Below are 22,453 nucleotides of genomic sequence, written 5' to 3'. Positions count from 1 at the left end.
CCCTTCCAGAAGGATTGCAGCCGGTTACGAGGCATCTTATCTTTGAATCCTGCAAAAAAATATCATAAAAATGTTTGTTTACGTACTGAGAGGAGCATCCTTTTTCTATTTTAATGATATTTCGAAATGTTTGAGCTAAAATATTAATCCTTACTTACCATTCTGTTCAGCGCAACTTGTTTGTTCCTAATTGATGAGGAACTACTTTTTTTGTATCACAAAATGAAAAACGTACTCAGACGTTTGACAGATGATTTGATGACGATCACCGCAGCGCCACGGTGGCCGGTTTAAACTTTTTTTTTTATTAATTACTTTATTTGTACAGGCTTAATCGAATAAACTTTACAGAGCCGAGTTATCATTTTTGTTATACATTATTGATGTCTTATATTTAAAGTTAAAGGAGCTGGACCGGATACTCGCGGTTGTCTCGAGGTTAGTTATTGGAGATTTACATTTTTTTGTTGGATGGGAAAAGGAAGAGGGAGGTTTGAAATGTGGTTTACGATACAAATATTTAATTAATCCTAAAACATGAACTAATTTCTATTCATCTTGAAAACAAACATAAAAAAAACCCACACGTACAAAATACAAACTAAACACAAGGTTAATAAAACTTACAATCTAATGTTAATATTCTTAAAGTAAACATATATGAGTTTCATAAACTCCAGATCGCGTCTAGCCAAAATATCCCGCACTGGAACATTAGGTTGTCTACCTCGAGCCCGAAGGGAATCGTACAGTTCAGATCTGACTCCGCGATGCTCAGCACAAGACCAAATAATGTGATCTGCGTCCTGGTAACCTTGTCCACATTCACAGAGATTGCTGTCCTCCAGCCCAACACGGAACAAGTGAGCGTTTAACGAATAGTGATTGGACATGAGGCGAGACATCATACGAATGAAGTCTCGACCCACATCCAACCCCTTGAACCAAGGACTCTTCGACACCTTAGGGAATGATCGAATATAGCCATCGTCCCAAACTCCATTCACTCCACTTATTCTGCCAGCCGACGAGTGACTGTTGACGATAAATGAAGAAAAATTCATCGTAGGCGATTTGTCGATCGTAAATATCGCCTTCCATAGCGCCCACCTTAGCAAGTGAGTCAGCCATCTCATTGCCCGGAATCGAGCAATGAGATGGGACCCATGCAAAGGTGATGACAAAAGATCTTAAAGATAAAGCACTTAAAAGCTCTCGTATTTTCATGAGAAAATACGAGGAGTGGTTTACCGGCCTCATAGAGCGAAAAGCCTCGACAGAACTGAGACTATCCGTGAAAATAAAATAATGATCTGGTACAAGTGAGGCGATCGTTTCTAGCGTATAATGTATTGCCGCCAGCTCAGCAACATATACGGAACAAGGAGCTTGAAGCATTCGAGAGGCGCTATGAAATTCGTTAAAAATACCAAACCAGCGGACGACTCTATTAATGATCCATCTGTGAAGAACGATCTTGCCGAATCAACTTGGCCAAACTTTGTAGCATAAATTGACGGAACAATCATGGAACGATGATGTTCTGGGATCCCACTAATCTCCCGCGTCATAGATAAATCAAAACTAACTGAATTGCCGAAGTCGGAGAAGCATACACGATGAGGATTATGCTGTGAAGGGCTGACATCCAGTGTTATGTACACGTAGTACAATGACATAAAACAAGTTTGAGGGTTCAGCTCAAGAAGCTTTTCAAAATTTTCGTTTACCAGTGGGTTCATAACTTCGCAACGGGTGAGGAGTCTGAGGGACAATTCCGAAAACCGATCCGATAGTGGCAACATGCCCGCCAACACTTCTAGACTCATAGTATGAGTCGAGTGCATGCATCCTAACGCGATACGAAGACAACGATACTGGATACGTTCCAGTTTGATGATGTGAGTTTTAGCCGCCGACTGGAAACAAAAACTACCGTATTCTAAAACCGATAGAATCGTTGTCCGGTACAACGTTAGAAGATCTTGCGGATGAGCTCCCCACCACGTTCCGGTAATTGTTCGGAGAAAATTGATCCTTTGTTGGCATTTTCGTCTCAGATACTCAATGTGGGATCTCCAGGTGCATTTTGAATCGAACCAGACCCCAAGATATTTGAAGGACATAGAATGAGTGATCGGTTTACCCAAAAGTTGAAGCTTAGGTTGTGCTGGGCTATGCTTCCTAGAAAAAAACGACCAACTCAGTTTTCTCCGTGGAGAATTCGATACCTAGCTGGATAGCCCAAGTAGACAAATTGTCTAAGGTATCCTGTAAGGGTCCTTGCAGGTCGACCCCTTTGGGCCCTGTCATAGACACTACGCCGTCATCTGCAAGTTGTCTCAACGTGCAGTTGTCACTTAGACAATTGTCAATTTCTCTGACGTAGAAATTATACAAAAGGGGGCTTAAACATGAGCCCTGGGGGAGACCCATGTAACTAAATCGAGAAGCTGTAGAGTTTCCATGAGAAAAGCTCATATGTTTCTCTGACAGCAAATTGTACAAAAAGTTATTTATTAATGGAGAAAGGCCACAAGCGTGGAGTTTGTCTGAAAGGACTTCAACCGATACTGAATCAAAAGCCCCCTTGATATCCATGAATACAGAAGCTATTTGCTCTTTTTTAGCAAAAGCCAACTGAATTTCTGTGGAAAGCAACGCGAGACAGTCATTCGTTCCCTTGCCCCTACGGAATCCAAATTGAGTATCTGAGAGTAGGTGGTTCGTCTCAACCCATTTGTCCAAGCGAAAAAGGATCATTTTCTCCAACAATTTTCGAATGCACGATAACATCGCGATGGGACGATACGAGTTATGATCTGAAGCGGGTTTTCCAGGCTTTTTAATGGCTATAACTTTCACTTGCCTCCAATCATCCGGAACAATATTGAGCTCCAGGAACTGACAAAACAAGTTCAACATGCGCCTCTTAGCGACGTCTGGGAGGTTCTTCAACAAGTTGAACTTGATTCTATCAGCCCCCGGAGCCGAATTGCCACACGAAAGGAGCGCGAGTGAGAGTTCCAGCATTGAAAAAGGCTGGCTGATCTCGTCTACAGAATTCGTCGTTTCCACCGGTTGGTAATATCAACAATTAATACGAAACTAACGATTTTAAATTAGCTCACTACTTGACTAGCCTATTGGTCCCAAGCAAACGATTAACGTACCCCATTCTAATCGAAATTCTAGTACTACACGATGTTTGTTTTGATTCGCTATGAAAGTTTGACAAATAAAATGAGGGGTTAGTGGATTTTCCTATGTTTCGAGGGGTGAATCGATTAGCTTGGGACTGAAGAGAGTACCAGAGCTGAGCCAAAAAGTTGAGCTCGTTTCTTCGGTACCTTAGAGTTACTTCTATAGTAATATGATTGCCAATCGCATTCGCTTTCTCTTGTGGGGTAATGAGCCGATCGTCATCATTTCCGACTCTGAGAGGTGGAACGGTTTTGCGATGAGTTTTCAGCACCTTGGCTACCTTCCAGAATGGACGGAAGCGGTCATCCAGATTCTGAACAACACGCCCGAAACTTTCATTTCGGAGTGCGTCCATTCTGGAAGCAATCTGCCTGTTCAGATCGACCATTTCACGTTTTTTAACCAGATCACCAGTACTCTGAAACTGGCGTCTACGCACATTTCTCAAGTGAATCAGTAATCAGTTGATGCCGACTTCAGCCACCACCGGTTGGTGGTCGGAGCTATGATCCTTGATCGCCATCGGTTTGGATAGTCCAAAGTTTTCCCACCGGCAGGGATCGACTAAAAACTCAGAGTGATGCAAAAAACACTGGTGCTACTCTAAAATAAGGGAGTGTGTCCCTTATACTTGCAAGGAGAAAGAGACAAAGGAGAGAGATACATATTTCAAATTTAGGAGAGAGTAGTTAGACAGCTCAGGTGTTACTTGCGTATAGCACAATCGAGTAGTGCACGGTGTTATGACGGGAGTAGCACTTTACAATCGGGAGAGACGTGGCTTAGAGATTTACAAGAATGACTGCATATTTTAGGCTGGGTGCATAATATTTTGACACTCATATAATATATGCTGCAGTGACTGTATGGTATTCAAAAGCGTAGGAAAATGCAAATTTTGATGCTTTTCCTAAAGATATTTTCTTAAGATCGATGTGTACTTTTCTTCACAAGGGGGGTTAGCTCTGGTCGACATTCCGGTGAAAAATCTAAGCCAGCCCGACACCAACCTAACTTCTATCAAACTCCAACCCGATGTTAACTCGACATTTACCCTACATATACCCAAAACTGACCCGACATCAACCCGAAATTTGGTCGACATCTAGCTTAAATTTGTCTTACATTGATCCGACATCGAGTCGTCAAGTCTGTTAGGGACCATTTTGCTGGGTTTCTTCCATACTTCACTGTCGAATATCAAATGAAAGTGAGTGACTCAATTGACAGTGACGAATGAGAAAGGGGCTCTAAAAATGATGGGCGCGAGAGAATTCTTTTTCACAGAATCGATTGAATAGTTGTATTTTTTTTTTTGTTTTTCCTTTGGTTTGTTTTCCGTCGATCTTGTTTTCCGTGCTGAGCACCAATGCTACCGACGTGCCAGGAAGGCAGCTCCCACACCTGGACCCTACCCTATCGACCCATCAACTCATGAATCGGGGACCAACGGCTTTACTTCCCATCCGAAGGAAGCCGTGATCAGAGATGTTATGCCTCAGAACATCCCGGCGGCGCCGACTGGTATTGAACCCAGGCCTGCTGGGGTGAGAGGTAATCACGCTTACCACTACACCACCGGCACCGTTAAATAGTAGTTGTATTGGTTCATCTTCAATCGAATGATATGAAAATTAACAGCACTGATGCTAGCTATCGTACAACGCTACAGTTATAGAGAAACAAAGAGAGAGAAAGAGAGAACTTAACACCGTTGGAGCGGCAGCTCTCCAACACAATAAGAATGAAATGTGCTGCACAATTTAAAATGCTCTTTCACGTCTCTTTGTGTGTGTTTAACTCGCAAAAAATTGAGGAACACCGGATCCCTGCCCACCGGAGAATTTCACTGTGTACAGCCCATGCTGCGAGTGGTCGAAGAGCAGACGTCCGTTCTGATTCCACTGATAATTCCGCCATGCTTCGTGGTGGGCATTTAAATCGCCCCCAAACGAATCGTGAGCTCGTAAGGGCTATTGGTCAGAGGTTTTCATCAGAATTGAAAGGCCGAGTTTAGTTCACGAACAATAAAAAGAAACTTTATTTAAGAAACGATGTTAACACTTCGAATGTTCGACCACGAATGAAAAAAGCACCTACAGTACCTTTTTGTTTTCTCTTCTCACAGTGTTGCCACCAACCAAGATGAATGAGTAAGGTGGCACGGCAGTTGTACTCATAACACTCCTCCTCAACGTATAGTGCCACCATTCGATGACAGTCCCAGCATTCCTGAGAACTTCCGTTGTTTCGTAGTTCCCAGGGGCTTAGTAAGCACGTCAGCCACCATGTGCTCAGTTGGACAGTACTCTAACTTCAAGAGACCCTGCTCACACAGCTGCTTCACAAAATGCTCTCTTGTCTCAATGTGTTTTGACCGACGAGTGGTCCTTTCGGAATTCACGAAACTTATACAGCTCTGATTGTCTTCCATCATCGTCACCGGACCATCATCTGGCTCGCCCATCTCTTTCACCAATCCACGAAGCCAAACAAGTTCTTGCGTAGCTTCGCTCAGAGCCACATACTCTGACTCCATAGACGACAAGGTAACACAGGCCTGTTTACGACTGGTCCATGAAACAGCCCCGTTAGCATAGCAGAAAGCGTATCCGGTTGTTGACTTCCTCGTACTAGCGTCGCCAGCCCAATCAGCGTCAGTATAGCCGATCAAACCACCACCAGATCCGTTATACACCAATCTCCAATGTTTAGTCGCTTTCAAATAGCGAACCACTCGCTTCGCTGCTACCCAGCATGCCTCCGTAGGAGCACTCACTTTACGGCCAAGTATCGCCGTACTAACAGCAATATCCGGCCTAGCACACACAGCAATATACAGAAGGCCGCCAACCAAACTTCTGAACTTCGTTTCGTCAGCGAAAGAGGCACTCGTATCTTCCACTTTAAAAAACCCTTCGTCCATTGGCGTCTTAGCAACCTTTGCATCACTCAATCCAAACTTGTCAATAAGTTTATCGATGTAGCCTTCGAGGCTCACACTATAGTCACCCTTCTCTCGCTTAACCTCCAGTCCCAGGAAGTAGCTCAAGTCTCCGAGATCGGTGATCTCAAAATGTCTCTTCAACGATTGGTACACTGAGTCAATCTTCTTTTCATCTTCACATCCAACCATTATATCGTCAACATACACTAACAGGAATACCCTCTTCCCATCTTCGATCTTCATGTATAAGCACTGATCAGAACGACTTTGCTGAAAACCCATGTCCACAAGAACACCGTGTAATTTTTGGTTCCAGCAACGTGCGGACTGTTTGAGTCCGTATATGCTTCTTTTCAAACGGCAAACCAAGTGCTCCTTGCCTTTCTCCTCGTATCCAGGCGGTTGCCGCATAAACAAGTCCTGTTCAAGCTCTCCATATAAGTAGGCCGTTCTGATGTCGAAATGCTTAAGTGTCATTTTCTTCTTTGAAGCTAGAGCAAGCATCATGCGAAGAGTCGTATGGCTCGTGACGGGAGCGAAAACTTCATCGTAATCCTCGCCGAACCGCTGCGAATAGCCTTGAGCCACCAGACGCGCCTTGTGTTTGGTCACCTCCCCAGCTGCGTTCCGCTTCAATTTGAAGACCCAGCGGCAACCTACCACCTTCCGTCCTACAGGTAACTCCATCAGCTCCCAAGTGCCATTCTCCGCATGTGATTTCAACTCGTTCACCATTGCTGCTCTCCATTCTGCGTTTTCCTTACAGGTTAATGCTTCCTTCAGATTCCTGGGTTCAACTGCAGTATGTACAGTACCCGTTGCATAGGCCTCTTCAATCAACCGTACTGCCGCGATTCCTTTGTTCGGACGAGCGGATCTGCGTGTGATTTCATCCATAGGAAAACCTCGGAACGATGGTTCCTCATCGGTCGCGCTGTCGTACTGCGTTGCATCAAGATCGGTATCATTTATTTCGCCAACACTTTCCTCGGCATTATTTGTACCGGCCGCCGGATTCTCGAGCGGTGAAGTAGGTCCGAGTGACACTACCACTACTCCTCCTGACGTCGAAGGCTCCTGTTTGGCAACCTCAACATCGCACTGTTCCAAAAACTTCGCATCCCTGCTAATGGTGATTCCTTTCGTTTCCAGATTCACGAACCGATAGGCCTTCTGCCCCTCCGCGTAACCAACGAACACCAATTTCTCCGCCTTTTTATCTAGCTTCCGGCGCTTCTCCTTCGGAACATGTACGAAGGCTTCCGATCCGAATACTCGAAAATATCCGTACGCAGGCTTCCTCCCGTACCACAGCTCGTAAGGCGTAGACTCTACCGAAGACGAAGGCAAGCGATTCTGCAGGTAGTTGGCAGTCGAAATCGCCTCGCCCCAAAACAGCTTCTCCATCTTCGAATCCGCCAACATGCACCGCATCATCTCAACGAGGTACCGGTTTTTGCGTTCGGCCACCCCATTCTGTTGAGGCGAATACGGAGCCGTCCGTTGATGCACTATTCCATGATCAGCAAAATACTTCTGCAGAGACTTACTGCCATACTCTCCGCCACCATCCGATCTGATGACTTTCGGATAGTGCCCAAACTGGTTGCGTACCAAAGCACAATACTCGCGAATTTTCTCCTCGGCCTCCGACTTCTTATGCAACAGGTAGATAACCGTATAACGACTATAGTCATCCACCATTGTCATGAAGAATCGACTACCGCGCGCTGTTGGCACCTCCATGGGTCCTCCCAAGTCCGTGTGCACCAAATCACCAACAACTGAAGCTCTCGAAGATGAAACTTTCGGAAATGATTCACGGCTCAACTTGCCCTTACAGCAGGATTCGCAAACAGACTTTACGTCACAACGATCCACTTTTAAACCGTGTCCCAAATCATTCCGCAGAATCTTCATTACCGCCTCCATGTCACGGTGCCCAAGCCGACGATGCCACAGGTGTAAACAGGAAACTCCATGATTCGAATACGCTAACTTGGCTTGCTCCGGAAACCGCTGCAGGTGATATAGGCCACCCTTACGTTGACCCACTAACAGCACATTTTCGCCTTTCAGGACTCTGCACCCAGTCTTATCGAACGAAACTTGAAACCCCAAATCAGTAATTTTACTCACCGAAAGTAGGTTTGTTGCGAGCGACGGCACATGGTACACGTTGTCCAGCGAAACGTTCATCCGAGCACCATTTCCGTTCACGGACACAAGCTTGCTACTTCCTGCACCAGTCGATTTGATGCATTGGCCGTCAGCCAACGAGATTGCTGATTGCTTCGATTTGTCCAGCTTCACCAGGATAGATGCGTCGTTTGTCATATGAGAAGTGGCACCAGAGTCTAAGTACCACAACCCGGCTTCTTCAGCTCTCCCAACGAACAAACACAGATCCACACTATCTTCTGCTTCAACGGCAAAGTTTGCCTTTTCACAAGCTGCTTTTTCCTTCCTGTCAGCCACCAACTTCCGGCAGTCTCGCCGAAAATGGCCCTCCTTACCACAATAATGGCACAGTTTTTCTTTCTTCTTGTCATTTTTCTTTTCACTTTTAAATCTACTCTTCTCACTACCTCCACTCGACACCAGTGCTTTTTCTTCTTCTAGACCTTCCTGCGCTCGACGTCGGCCTTCATCCAACAGCTTCCCTTTGACGAAGTCGACCGTGAGGTCTGCATCTGGTCGACTCTCCAACGCCACGATCAAGCCATCGTATGATTTCGGCAGGCTCGACAGCATCAAGGCTACGAACGACGGATCCTTCATTTCTTCACCAAGTGCGATCAGTCGAAGCCGCAACGACGTGAGCTCCTTCAGGTGCTCTCCCATGTTGCCACCCTCCGACATCCGGGTAGCAAACATCTGGTGCATGACGTGGATTTTACTCGAAAGAGATGACCGCTCGTGGTATCCCTTAAGAGCGTCCCACATTTCCTTCGATGTAGTGGTCTGCATCACGTGAATTAGCTGGCTGTCTTCCAGTGCCAGACCGATCAGCGCCCTCGCCTTCTCGTCGTTTGCGAGCCACACAGCATCAGGTTCCGCAGGTTTCGGCTCCGACACAACTTTCAGCACTTTTTCACGGGACATTAGAAGCTGCATTTTGAACTTCCAGATTGTGTAGTTCTGGTCGCTCAGCTTCTCAATCGAGATGTGTGATTCCGCCATCTTGTTTAGTGCAGGCACGAACACGTTCACTCCCGACTTGTTTACTTCGCAAAATCCACTTTTTCCGCGACGATGAACCGCAAAACTCGATACTTTCCACGATTACCTGGGCCCATAACCTATTGGTCAGAGGTTTTCATCAGAATTGAAAGGCCGAGTTTAGTTCACGAACAATAAAAAGAAACTTTATTTAAGAAACGATGTTAACACTTCGAATGTTCGACCACGAATGAAAAAAGCACCTACAGTACCTTTTTGTTTTCTCTTCTCACAGTGTTGCCACCAACCAAGATGAATGAGTAAGGTGGCACGGCAGTTGTACTCATAACAAGGGCCTCGGTGATAGAAGTGCGAATATTCGGCAGCGTGCAGAACTTGATTCCTTTCTTGATAATGATCCAACCCTTTGAACCAGGGTTTGATTGAAACCTGTGGGACAATAGAATGTAGCCATCTTCCCAGATCACCATCATTCCACTTTTGTTGCCAGTTGGCGAGGACTTGCTGACGAGAAATCGTGAAAAATTCGTGGTAGGCGATTTGTCGCTCGTAAATATCGCCTTCCATAGCGCCCACCTTGGCCAGCGAGTCCGCTTTCTCATTGCCCGGAATAGAGCAATGAGAAGGGACCCATACCAAGGTGATGATATGCGAGCTGTTTGATAAAGCACTCATTGACGATCGTATTTCCTGGAGGAATAGCCTCCAGGAAGCTTAGGCTATCCGTAAAAATTAAATAATGATCAGGTGGAAGTGAGGCAATACGCTCTAACGTGTACGATATAGCTGCTAGTTCAGCAACGTATACCGAACACGACTTTTGAAGCTTGTATGAGGCGCTCTGAAGATCGTGAAATATTCCAAAACGCGTGGACGCATTTATCACCGACCCATCTGTGAAAAATCTCTTCTCGGTGGGGACGTGGCGGTATTTGTTCGCAAAAATATTTGGGACAATCAGGGAACGGTGAGGCTCTGGAATTCCTTGAATATCCTGCCTCATTGTGAGATCGAATCTCACGGAAGAACAATTGAAATGATGGGAGACAGCGCGATTGGGGTTGAACGAGGAGGGGCCGATGTCCAGAGTCATGTACTCGTAGTACAAGCTCATGAATCGTGTTTGAGGATTCCGCTCTAGCAGCTTCTCAAAGTTTTCGATCACCAGCGGGTTCATGACTTCACAGCGGATGAGGAACCGGAACGATAAATCCGCAAAACCATTTCTTAAGGGGAGGACGCCCGCAAGAACTTCAAGACTGCGTATGCGTCGATTACATACAACCTAGCGCGATTCGTTTGTAACGATATTGAATCCTTTGGAGCTGCAATATGTGCGTCCCCGTCGCCGATTGAAAGCAAAAGCTACCGTACTCCAAAATCGAGAGAATGGTGGTCTTGTAGAGTCTTATCAGATCTTCCGGATGGGCTCCCCATGAAGTGCCAGTAATGGAACGAAGGAAATTGATTCGCTGTTGGCATCTCTGCCTCAGATACGCTATGTGTTTTCCCCAAGTGCACTTGGAATCGATCCAGACACCTAAATACTTAAACGACATGCTGTGAGTTATTGTTCTACGCATAAGTTGAAGCTGAAACTCTGCTGGATAAAGCTTCCTAGAAAAAAACAACCATCTCTGTTTTCTCCGGAAAGAATTCGATACCCAGATTCATTGCCCAAGTACACAAATTATCCAAGGTGTCTTGCAATGGTCCTTGTAGGTCCGGTGCTATAGGTCCAACCACGGAAACCACGCCGTCATCTACAAGCGGGTTGATTTCTTGTGGGTGAACGCCTGCTTTCGGATCCACTTGAAATCTTCGCGTATGGAGCACTGTTTGACGGACGACCCTTAATGAGCGCCACCACAGTTGGTCGACATCACAGTCGGAGTAGAAGTGGTTTTGGGCGCATTTGCCACAGCGCGGCTTGACGAAGCAGTTTCGGGTGCCGTGCCCAAAATTCAGGCAACGTTGACACTGGGTGACGTCGTGACAGCGGACAATGATGGAATTGATGGAGCGGATGGCCTTCAATGCATTGAGCGTCACCGTTCCCTTCTGGAAATGCACCAGGAAAAGGCAATCCGGATACTTCCTGACGTTCCGTCCCTCCTTGTCATCTGATAGACGGGAGTTGGGGCCAGCTTGTAGTAGTCCTTGATTTCCGCTTCGACTAACTTCAGGTCAAAGCTCGGTAAACCTCGGATGACCATTTTGAAGGGCTTCTCGCCTGGGATATCGTGAGTGAAGAATTCCGCCTTAGACTTCTTCAGGTAAGATGTGGCCAGCTCGTATTCCGCTTTCGTGCGGAGCATCACCTTTGTTCCGATTCTACTGAGTTCGAACTCAGCTTTAATGCCCATGGACGCGAAGCTAGCGATGAGCGTGTTTAGATGTGCACTTTTCACTACCAGCGGTGGTAGTTTGACGTTTGCCGCATTTGGGCTGGCATTTTCGGTTTCCTCAGCGATACCGAAATCGCCGATATCGCTGACGTTTGTCGCGGTAATATCGTCGCGCCCAATCGTGCCATCGGACTGGCCTCGATTCTTCTTTCTCTTTTTACTGCGCTTTTCCGTCACAGCTGGTTGGGTATTAGGGCACATCGATGGGAAGAACAGCAAACCTGTTCGCTGTAGGTACACCCGAGCTTCCTGTTCCTTTACCGGGTTGAGTTGATGGGTCGATAGGTAGGGTCCAGGTGTGGGAGCTGCCTCCCTGGCGTCAGTAGCATTGGTGCTCAGCACGGAAAACAAATCTCGCGTCACTTTTCAATAGGTTCTATCTACATTGATCGATTCTCTTCATCGACTCTCTCTTTCGTTAATAACTCGGCTTCAAAAATGTGTCCTGCCGTCTTCGTCGAATTAGATGCCAGATTGTTGCTTCTTCCACCGAAATTATCCAGCCGTGGCGATTCAAAGAGAAAGATGATGAAGAGAATCGATCAAAATCATTTGTACCCATGCTTCCAAGTTTGGTTACATGAGCATTTTGTGTGGTCGTTCGATTCTATTCCTACTCTTTACTGTAATGAACTTGGTGGCCCTGAAAAGGGCCGTTTTGTTGCCAAAGTTGGTGATGATTTAACCTCCGAGAAACCGTACAGAGTGCGTCTCTGCCGCTTCAAAGCGTAGATGGCATCCATGGCCGCTTACGCTTGGCGTGATTAGTGTAGGTGACAGCTCGTTAAAAATCATCAGCCGGAAGCATTGCTTTAGATGCGTAGAAATATTTCTGATCGATTGGTGATAAAATTATTGAAATTGGTCCAGGAGCAGCTGAGTTATTAATGTTCAAAATCTTTCATAATTTTGTTTCATGTTCCATTTTCGGTTTTCACAAAGTGTACCCCGAGTATAAAAAGAAATGAAAGACAGTCCTACGTCAGTTGCGACAAAAAAAGTGGATTTTGGTCATTGTGGCTCTTGCGTCAACTATGCAATCATGGACAGGGTAGTGATATGCGGTTTTAAAGTAGCTAGAGACCATGATAGTTATTTCCATTTTCTTTATTAATTTTTCGTATCATACACATGCCTGATTTGGGTTTTCATACTATGCTTCTTGATTCCAATTATTCTCCAGTGATTACTGGAGTCTCTAGTTGTAGTTGTTGTGTCTGTCGTATTTATACTTTGTTATATAATTTTTCTTCACTTGAATCATTTGTCATCATTTTGTTATTGATTTGCCCCGTCTCTATTGGTCAAAATCTGAGCTGGCAAATGCTTGTTGAAACAGTTTTTTTTTTTAATTTCAGTATGCTGTTTGTGAGTGGGTTTGGATTTTCTTCTCCTGTTCTTTTGCGTTCAAATTGTTTTGCCTTTGTAATTTGTGCCACTGTTACATAGAACACTATTCATTGTATTTTAAGGTTTTCCAATGTTTTACACAGATACAGACTATGGATTCTTTTTTATAATCTATTTTTATAAATATCGATTATACAACTACTAATAAAACGGCTGACTGACAAGACTGATGATTCCGGTTGACAAGAGCGTAAACAAACAGAAGAACATTCGTTTCGTACTTTTTGCTGGGTTTCCCCTATTTTCTTTTGGCACAATACTCTCGATTCATTTGTGTGTTTGTTTTTTGTTTGTTTTGGTATATCTTGGTATGTATTTGTTTTATCTTTTCTCTTTCCTACTTTACTTGGAATAATAGTTACAAACTACGATAAGATTTTTTCTGTCACTGTAAAGCATCCTGCTGCTCAATTTGTGCTAAGTGTTTAGATTGAACAAAAATGAGGTGTAAAACATTTATAATGTTTCATTATGCGTACTTTCTGGTAAAACATTTTTGCGCGATATCGTCGTTTTTGATTGTTTTTTTTTATACGTGATAAAGATGAGTACTATAACGGACAAAAGTAGAGATCAAATTGATTGTTACATTCACAAAAATACAATTGATTGCACATTAAAAACAATAAAAATATAGATCTTGCAGTTGGTTCACCAAAATGAGCCGATCTCTTAGCTTATTCGCTGCAGAAGTTTGCATAATATTTATACATATTCATAATCAATACCGACATTCAACAATTTTTCCGTCTTTTCGTATACCGAAGCTCGTTCTCGGCTGCAGTGTTTTTTTTTTGCTTTCTTTTTTTACAATCCTTTCGGGTTTTGGTGGGTACATTTTTCAGATAATACTCTTTGAGCTCGATCAGTATGTTCAAGCGTCCTGAATTTCAGAGTTGTTGATTTGCAGCAGCTGTCGCTAACTTATGCCACTCTCATATTTGTACTGGCATCGAATCCTAAGGAGAAATTCTCGCAGAAATTGTGTCACTAGCTGCATTTGATTACCCTCTGTCAGGTAGTCCAAAATCAAGTTTTGGTGTCGATAGATCAAATTTTTCAATCAACGTCAACGAGGGGTCGAACAATTTGAAAAATCAACCAGCTTTACACTAACAAACAAAGGCCAGCCAAACGACAATTTAAGGCATCCCTTTGCCACCAGTGATCTGCATTCTGCGAAAATTACCCTAACATACTAACGAATGTCAGTAGAGGACATTCAGCTATTGCAACCGAACAATTTGAATACGATAGTGTGTTAATGTCAGATCAAGCTACCTAGTAGTAAGTCGGGAAGGGATGATAGTTTGCAGCAGCCGAAGCATGCTGATTCAACGGTGGAGAGGTAAGGTTCTGTTTGACCGAATGATGATGGTAGTTGGACGATCCGACTTGATGGTGATGATGGTGGTGGTAGGCTCCGAAACCTCGCTGTGGAGAGACTACATGCCTCGGGGGAGGTGGTGCCGGTCCAGGAGTTTCCGCAAGAAGGCGATTATTCTGCTCAAAGATCAGATGCGCAGCGGGATCGACCAGTAGTCGATGATTCGAAGCAGCTAGCTGTTCACTTGCCAACAGTCTATGGTGGTCGGGAAGTGAATCTCGATTGGAATGTTGAATCTGAGAGGATAGGAACGAGGGGTGGCGGACATGATGAGGGGTATTACCGACGATCATGTTCCCACCGCTGTTTGCACTCAGATCCAGTGAAACCATACGGATCATGTCCGGATGGGGATGGGAATAAGGAAGGGCCGGAGAAGGAGGAGATGGAACCAGGTAGTTCGAGGTACGACTAAGATCTACCGAAGCCGGTTGTTCCGGTTCTGTGTCTTGACCAATGTGGTCTTGAATCATGTGCTGCATTTGTTGCTGTTGTTGCTGCTGCTGTTGCAACTGGAATTCTTGTTGCTGCTGCTGATGCTGCTGCTGTTGTTGCTGCTGTTGGTGTTGCTCCCGTTCGTTAAGTATATCGTAGATATGGTGATGATACCGGTTAAAGTTCAGATTCGCACCACTCGAGGGAACCTGAAAGTTGCTATGCGAGTAACTCGATGGAAGACCGGCTCGAGAAGTCATATCCAAGCCCTGGAAGTCCGAGGTTTCATTCATTGCGTTACCGGAACGAAAATCTGGAAGATCTACATTTGCTTCAGAGTTGTACTTTAGTCTTAGATCCGTAGACAAATCCGACCCCAAACTATTACGTCCAGTGTCGTATTTACTGCTACCGCTGCCAGCATTTGGCGTTATGAAGTCTCCACCAGATGTTGGATTTGTGATCTTCAGCTTTCCCTCGCTATTGCCTGCGTTAACCGAGAGATTCTCCGCAATCACAATACTACTGTCCTCATCGCTAGACAAATGCTGCATATGATGATTGCTCTTCAAATTGGCCTCAAAGTTCTCCAATGCCAACGAACTGATGGTCTTCTCCTGCCGCCGAGCGTAGCTGTTGTTATCTGCTCCGAAATCGTATCTCGGCAGCGAAGGGGTAGATGCCGGTGATATCAAGTCATGCTCTCCGTAAATTTGCCGAGAATTCGATCGAGCTGGTGAGTTGGTAACACCTTGTTGCTGCTGCCTTTGAGCACTATTCGAATTTGAATAATTGAAATCGTTCTGCTCAGGTGATAGTGCACTGCGCACAGAATCAACGCTTGGAGTATGCTTATGAAGAGCAGATTGCGATTGCTGCTGCTGCTGCTGTTGCTGATGCGATTGACTATCGTAACTTAGCATTTCCCCATCGCCATAGTTCGGGAGCTTATCACGTGACTTTGGCCGAACCTCCATTTCATTGCGTTCCTGTATGATACTTGCATCATCCGGGGACTGCGTCGAGAACTGCGACATAGAGTTCATCGGAAGTGGGAAGTTGTGCGGTTTCAACATCTTCATTTCGTCTACCGAAGAATTGATCCCATCCGGATTGAACGTATCCGTTTGAAGATTATTTTCAGCCGTTGTTGCGTTACCCCCGTCGATGTCACCCATGTGCAGGTTCTGATTTTCGTTGCTACTGTTATTCATCTCCGCTTCATTGATTATGTTGCTCACGGAATTCAACGCAGCTTCCACCAGCATGCTAGCCGACGTTGGTATAGTGTTGATAGCGTTACGACCCGTTACTCCGCTGTTGTTATTGTAGAAACTTCCCAACAGTGACTGATGGTTGAAATGCGAAGGGAATGTATGACTTTGGAACGCTGGCAAATCCGGTAAGGAGCTGTTCAATCCAGCGAAACTTGACGTATACTGATGCTGTTGTTGCTGTTGTTGTTGCTGCTGCTGTTGCTGCTGCTGCTGCTGCTGTTGTTGAGACTGCTGCTGATTTTGTACATTAGAGTTATGTTGATTTTGGTTATTTGAATCAACCACATCCAAAATTGTCGAGTTATCATCATCATCCTCATCGTCATCTGCCACGTGTGACTGCGAAGCATTATGACCCACATTGCCATTCATGATCAGCTTCGTCAGGAAATCTCGATTGGCTGCAGCCGCAAGCATGCTTTCCGAATTGTTATCATCCTGCATGTGATCATTGTCGCTAATCCATTTCTTGCTTCCCTTGCTTATCACCAATCCAGGGTTTCCCCCGTTCATAAATTCTTTATACTTATGATTACTCGCTAGCGAGTTCAAGTCGCCAAAGCCATCTCCATCCGCCAGCGGCTTCTCGTCCTCGCTGCTGGGCAGCTTATAGTGCATTGCATTATGTTCGCTCTGAGCTGATATGTTCGATAGACGAGAGTGCAACTGACTGAACTCTTCGTGCTTCTCATCTGACAACGGTTGATTCAGATGTCTTTGAATCGCCTCCAACCGTTCATCCCGTTCTGCACATTCGTTTGAATCTAGATCATCGTCCAGTTCTTCCTTCCGAACGCCGTCACCATCCAACCCTGGTAGTCCACCGGGAACCTTGCCAAAGTCCTTCAAATTTCCATTCAGTATCGATGAAATTTTAGTCGACAACAGCGACAGGTTGCTGTCGTTCTTGCAAATCTCGCTGAACGACTCCAAAATGTTCTTGGTCTTGAGTATATTCCCGGGAAGATTCTTCGGTGCACGTTTCCGTTTCTCACTGCATCCTTCTTCACCTGGCTCCGGCTTCCTTCGCTGCCGACGCTGGATGCCATCTGTAAGAAGATCTATATCAACAGATTTCAACGAATTCTTCAAAGTCGACGGAGGAGAGGCTACTTACCAACCAATCCATCATTCATACCACCAGAATAAGCATCAAAGGTGTACGCAACACTGCGCTCAATCTTCGGCATCTGCTCCTGCGTATATCCGTGAACCTTCTTGTAGTGAAACTGCAGACACTGCTTCGTCGTGAAAGCTGCCGCGCACTCACCCTCCGCACATCTGGAAACCATTCATCGTTAAATCATCTCAACCAAAATTAAAACCGAGAAACACTCACTTGAACGGCCTTACTCCCGAGTGAGTCAACATGTGAATCTTCAGGTTGCTCCTATTCTGGAACAGCTTCTGACAACGGGGACAGCTAACCACAGCCGAATTTCGGCTGTGAACTTCCTTGGAGTGACGCTGCAAAGCTGCTCGGGACCCCAAGAGCTTCGAGCATAGCTTGCACTGGAAGTCCCGCAGCACTTCGGCCATATCGCTGTGCATTCGTTTGATGTGAACCTTCAGCTTCTGCGGTTGGCAGAACTTACGGCCGCAAAAATCACACAGCGGACGAGCTCGCTGGGGATTCATGCTGCAGCCGTACGTTCGATGCATTTCCAGGTAGTTGAGACGCAGGAAGAACTGTAAAGGATGGGTAAAAAGGTGAATTTTGAATATTTTTTGACGGTTACTGTGTTCATTGATTGATTCTATACATGGAGCTTCTCATCGGATCGTTTACAGAAATTTGCCGCACACCGTTCGATAAAAAATAGTTATCATTCAGTATTTAGCTGCATCGTTCAGCTTTAATTATCCACACAATTCTGAAATTTCATGGGACAAAGTATATGCACACTTTCAACTCGACGCCATTTTTTCACCGATGAAGTTTATCAGCTGTTCATCGATGTTGTTGTTTACTAATTGCTCAAAAAGTTTGTGTGCGAAAATTGATTTTTCTTTAAATAAAATCATCAAAATGCCAACAAATGCAAAAGGCGCAAGCAGATTGTGCATAGATGGTGGAGTATCAGTAAGGAAGTTGGGGAAAATGGAGAAAATAAGTATCGGAGCAGTCCGAACAGCCATCCGAAAGTTCCGCGAAAAAGTTACCATCGAAGACACACCGAAATCTGGCCGTAAATCTGGACCGATAACTGAACCGGAAGATCACCCAAGCTCTCTGCAATAAGAAAAGTGCCTCTGTTCGAGATTTGGCCAAAAAACATCGAAGAGTAACGTCCAACGTATCACGGTCTAGAGCAACTTTTTAAAGTTTTTTAGCATTTAAACTATGTTTTACAGTGGTAGCTTTTGAATATCAAAGACATTGGTAGTAAGAGCCCTCTTCCCCCGCCCCTTTTGATTAAAAAAGGGCAGCAGAGCAGTGGAAAACATGTAAAACAGAAGATTAGAGAAACCGAGGTAAGTAGGGAAGTCGGAGTATAAGTAGGCTTTTCTATTTAACATGATTAAAAGATTGTATTAAAGTAATAATTAAGCGCTAATGTTTATTTACGTTTAAAGGTGTATTTAAATAACAAATATAGATGAATGATCTGTTGTTCGGATATGCTATAGTTTTTACAAATCACGGAACGGAGCAAAGGATCGTCGTAAGGTTCGGACGTCTCTGGAACTTTCATCTTCTGCCATGCTAGTCCAAAATCAAAATGGACAGTTGCGCACGCCTATTCGCCATACAGCCCCAACCCTGATCCTACGAAGTTGCAGAACTCTGGAAAATGTAAGCCTGTAAGTCTTGCCTGAATCCAGCTCTCTGCAAATTCTTCAATTCTCTGAAGATATCCAGAATTTAACTTTTCTTGAAGACAAGTATCTACAAATAGTCGCTTAATTAAGTTAATGATAATAAGAGAAGAGTTAAATTGAATTCTTACATCCATCAGATTTCAACAAAGTCCTCTTCTCCAGTAATTTGTGGCAGTTTCTAGCTGTAAAGCCATACTTGCGTTGACATGAACTTAGCTTCACCCACTGTTCAGCAGTTGATGGATCAGCTTCAACAGCTTTGTAAAAAGGAATTCGAATGGCATCTGAGTTTGAAATTGATTCAATTGCAAAGGAATTCTAAGAATTTAATATTTTCGATTAGCTGTAGCTTTGAGAAGAAATTCATATAAGATCAAACTAACAACATCTGAGAACGGTGTCATTGGAGTATTGACTAAAATTTGAACGGAATTTGAAACAAATTATAACGAATTTTTCCGACAATTCGTCAACTCATGGTGTCAACAAATAAATAAATGTTATGTAAAATTCCGAGAAGAATTTTGAAAAATTAAGAAGGAACTCTGAAAAAAATCAGAGAATGGAAAAAAAAAAGTCCGGAAGAGAATTCCAAGGAAATCCTGACAAAACATCCAAGGGCATGATTGTACTTGCCACGCAATTATACTAATGTAAACGTTGTAAGGCATCGAAAGCTCTCAATTAATTACTGTGGAAGTGCATCCAGAACACTGAGTTGATAGCATGCAATAAGTAAATATGCGATAAGTAGAAAAAGAAGAAGGAGGACGGTACCACTGCATAACTGGAGGGATTACTGTAGTTTCAAAGGAATTCTAAGGTGAATTTGTGTTCAGAGGATAGTTTCTTGCGAATCACGATCAAGATTCCAAGAGCCTTCTTAAGAGAATATCAAAGAACTTCTGGAAACATTGGAAATATACTTTTGAGGCTCAATAGAATTAACTTTACAGAGTCGATGATTCTTGTTCACTATACAAAACATCGTCAAACTAAAACCACTAGGTACAGCACAATAAGCACTTTATCTTCCGCTATACAATAAACCTCCTGCATCAAAATTGGATTAGCTTCCAGTGGTTTCATTGAATGTCAGTATCGCCAACAGGGGGCAGAGCGCTTCCATTGCAGCAATGGACGCAAAACGTGGTCATCACTTACACACTCATCACGAAATGGTTGCTTCCAAAGTCGACGACGCATCTACCGAAAGAACTGCTGATGAAGAACAATGAAGAGGACGATACAATGGTTGCTGCCGAGTGAACAGACGTTCGCATGATACACACAATGAAACCACTGCTATGCAGCAAATAAAGTGATGCAGATTTAATGCCTGAAATCACAGTGATGCTCGGATTAACCCCTAGTAATCTTGTGGCAGTGCAAATTCCTAGGATTTGTGGACACTGGATCGTACCACTTTAAATCATGCTCATACTCAACTAATTCTATGATTGTTCAAACTACAGATTTGCTACTTATTTTCAACATAACTGGAACATGAATACTATCAATATTACGTAACGATGAAAATATGTTGACAAATCGTTACGGTGTTGTTGCGATGTGTTGAAAAATAGCAACATTCTTTTAACGTACTATTTTACATTTTTGCAACACTTCAGTGAGTTCTAACAAAAAACTTTTCTTTATAGCTGATATTCGAAAAATGTAAGACTAACTCAACATGTCAAAACTGTTATAAGATTTCTGAATCAGAAAGTAAGGTCTATCTGTAGTTTCTTATAACTTATCGTTGATATTCCTTCAGCAGTTTGGTAAAAGAGATGATCACCCGATTCGTGCCTTCCTCAAAATTAACCTTTGCTCGCTTTCTACTTTCTATATAAAATTTTCACACTTCCATACTCTAACGGAACTATCAACTCTATACTTTCATCTCCTCATCTATCGTGTAAAACTACCACCACATAACAGATAGGTAACATGGGAATCAGAAACGGTGGCATTTAAATTTCAATTGGTAGCGGTGGAGAGAACCACCTTTTACCATTTATACCAGCTTTACTGGTATATACAATTCAAACACACCCAAGATTCATATATTGAAAGGTGTGTATACTTCTGTTGGTGCTTATGTATAGAGTGTCTGTAGGAAAGATGAGAACATCTTATTTATTTTTTAGATTATATGCTTGTTTTGAATTCTTCTTCTTCTTCTTCTTTTTTCTTCTTCTTCTTCTTCTTTTACTTCGCATTTAAACTTATTGCTTATCGCATATAAGCTTATTGCGTGCTCTAAGCTTAGTGTTCTAGATGCACTTCCACAGTTATTTATTGAGAGATTTCAATGCCGGTATCATTTTACATTAGCATAATTGTGTGGCAAGTACAATTATACCGAAGACAATCATATCAAGAAGACTGGCAACTTTGCCAAGCAAAGGGTAAGTAAAATGCTTATTGTGGAGTGAGACGATCACATCAAAGAAAAACTGTATTTATGATTTTCTGCTAATTCTAGTACGATTATCATAATTCTGTACACTTTGATATTCGAAAACACATTTGGAATAAAACATATACAAAGTTTAACGATAGAAAATAGGGGAAATGTCGGATTCAGCACTTCATTACCTATTATCATGTTCTGCAAAAAATTAACACTCTAAGACTTCATTTACTCCCTTTGCGATAAAAGGGAAAGAAGTGCCGAAGCCGACATTCTCCCTAATTAAAAAATATCCAATGTTTCATTCATCCTGAATTCTCAAAACAGCTCAAAACTATATTCAACACATGCAGATCACTCTACCTGTACGATTTGAAAATATCTTGGGTTGTCAGAGGATATGTCGAAGGAATGGCAAGAAAACTCTCTTTACTCCAAAAGCATTTCTCATAGCCGTGTGCGTTTGTGTTAAAAAGCAAGCGGAGGTACAAAAAGTTGTTTTGGTAACAATGAGCTTACTGGCATGCGTGAAAAAAGTTCATGCCATCATAGAGCTCTTCGTTGTGCAGTTTTGTTTTGTTTTGTGCGTAAAAGTTCAAAATGAAGCGCAAAGCAAATCTTTGCAACAATGTATTGAGGAATGGTTTGCTTTATCTTTCCTTCTTCCGTTGTCCGCGAAATAAATCAGAATGTGGAGTGTGGAAAGCGTTTTGCGTCATGCTCGTTTGGCTTCACTAACTGACAGTTCGTTTGGCTACATCCTCGGCTACATCAAGACCAACAATTGAAATGGCCTTAACTCCATTTTGTAAACAAACCTTGCAAGGCCCTTTTCTCGCGAACCGAAACCTTCATTCGCAAACCTAAAACACAATCGGGTAGAGGAGAATTTCCCCTACCTGTTCATTATGTTGGTTTGCCTTTGCGGACTTCGGTTCGCGAGAAAATAGCCTTACAAAG

General features: G+C 43.6%; 1 protein-coding gene across 3 annotated transcripts in view; it reads right to left on the bottom strand.

The window, feature by feature from the left end:
• Positions 1-13,054: 13,054 nt before the first annotated feature.
• LOC135697900 (uncharacterized) overlaps positions 13,055-22,453 on the bottom strand; it is a 35,352-nt gene continuing 25,953 nt past the window's right edge. Inside the window, exons 4-6 of one of the 3 annotated variants that reach the window (XM_065217754.1) lie at positions 17,591-17,940; positions 17,369-17,532; positions 13,055-17,312 (exon numbers count right to left, since the gene is read on the bottom strand). In XM_065217754.1, the coding sequence (XP_065073826.1) occupies positions 14,434-17,312; positions 17,369-17,532; positions 17,591-17,940 (3,393 nt within the window). In that variant the 3' untranslated portion in view covers positions 13,055-14,433. The remainder of the gene's footprint in view (positions 17,313-17,368; positions 17,533-17,590; positions 17,941-22,453) is intronic. The other 2 variants (XM_065217755.1, XM_065217756.1) reach the window with 2 other exon arrangements.

Source organism: Ochlerotatus camptorhynchus, unplaced genomic scaffold (genome assembly GCF_037179485.1).
Source record: "Ochlerotatus camptorhynchus isolate MF236.1 unplaced genomic scaffold, CSIRO-AGI_Acam_v1.1 ptg000079l, whole genome shotgun sequence".
Taxonomy (NCBI): Eukaryota; Metazoa; Arthropoda; class Insecta; order Diptera; family Culicidae; genus Ochlerotatus; species Ochlerotatus camptorhynchus.
Note: the sequence above shows the minus strand (reverse complement) of the source record. Positions and strands in the feature narration are given on the sequence as shown.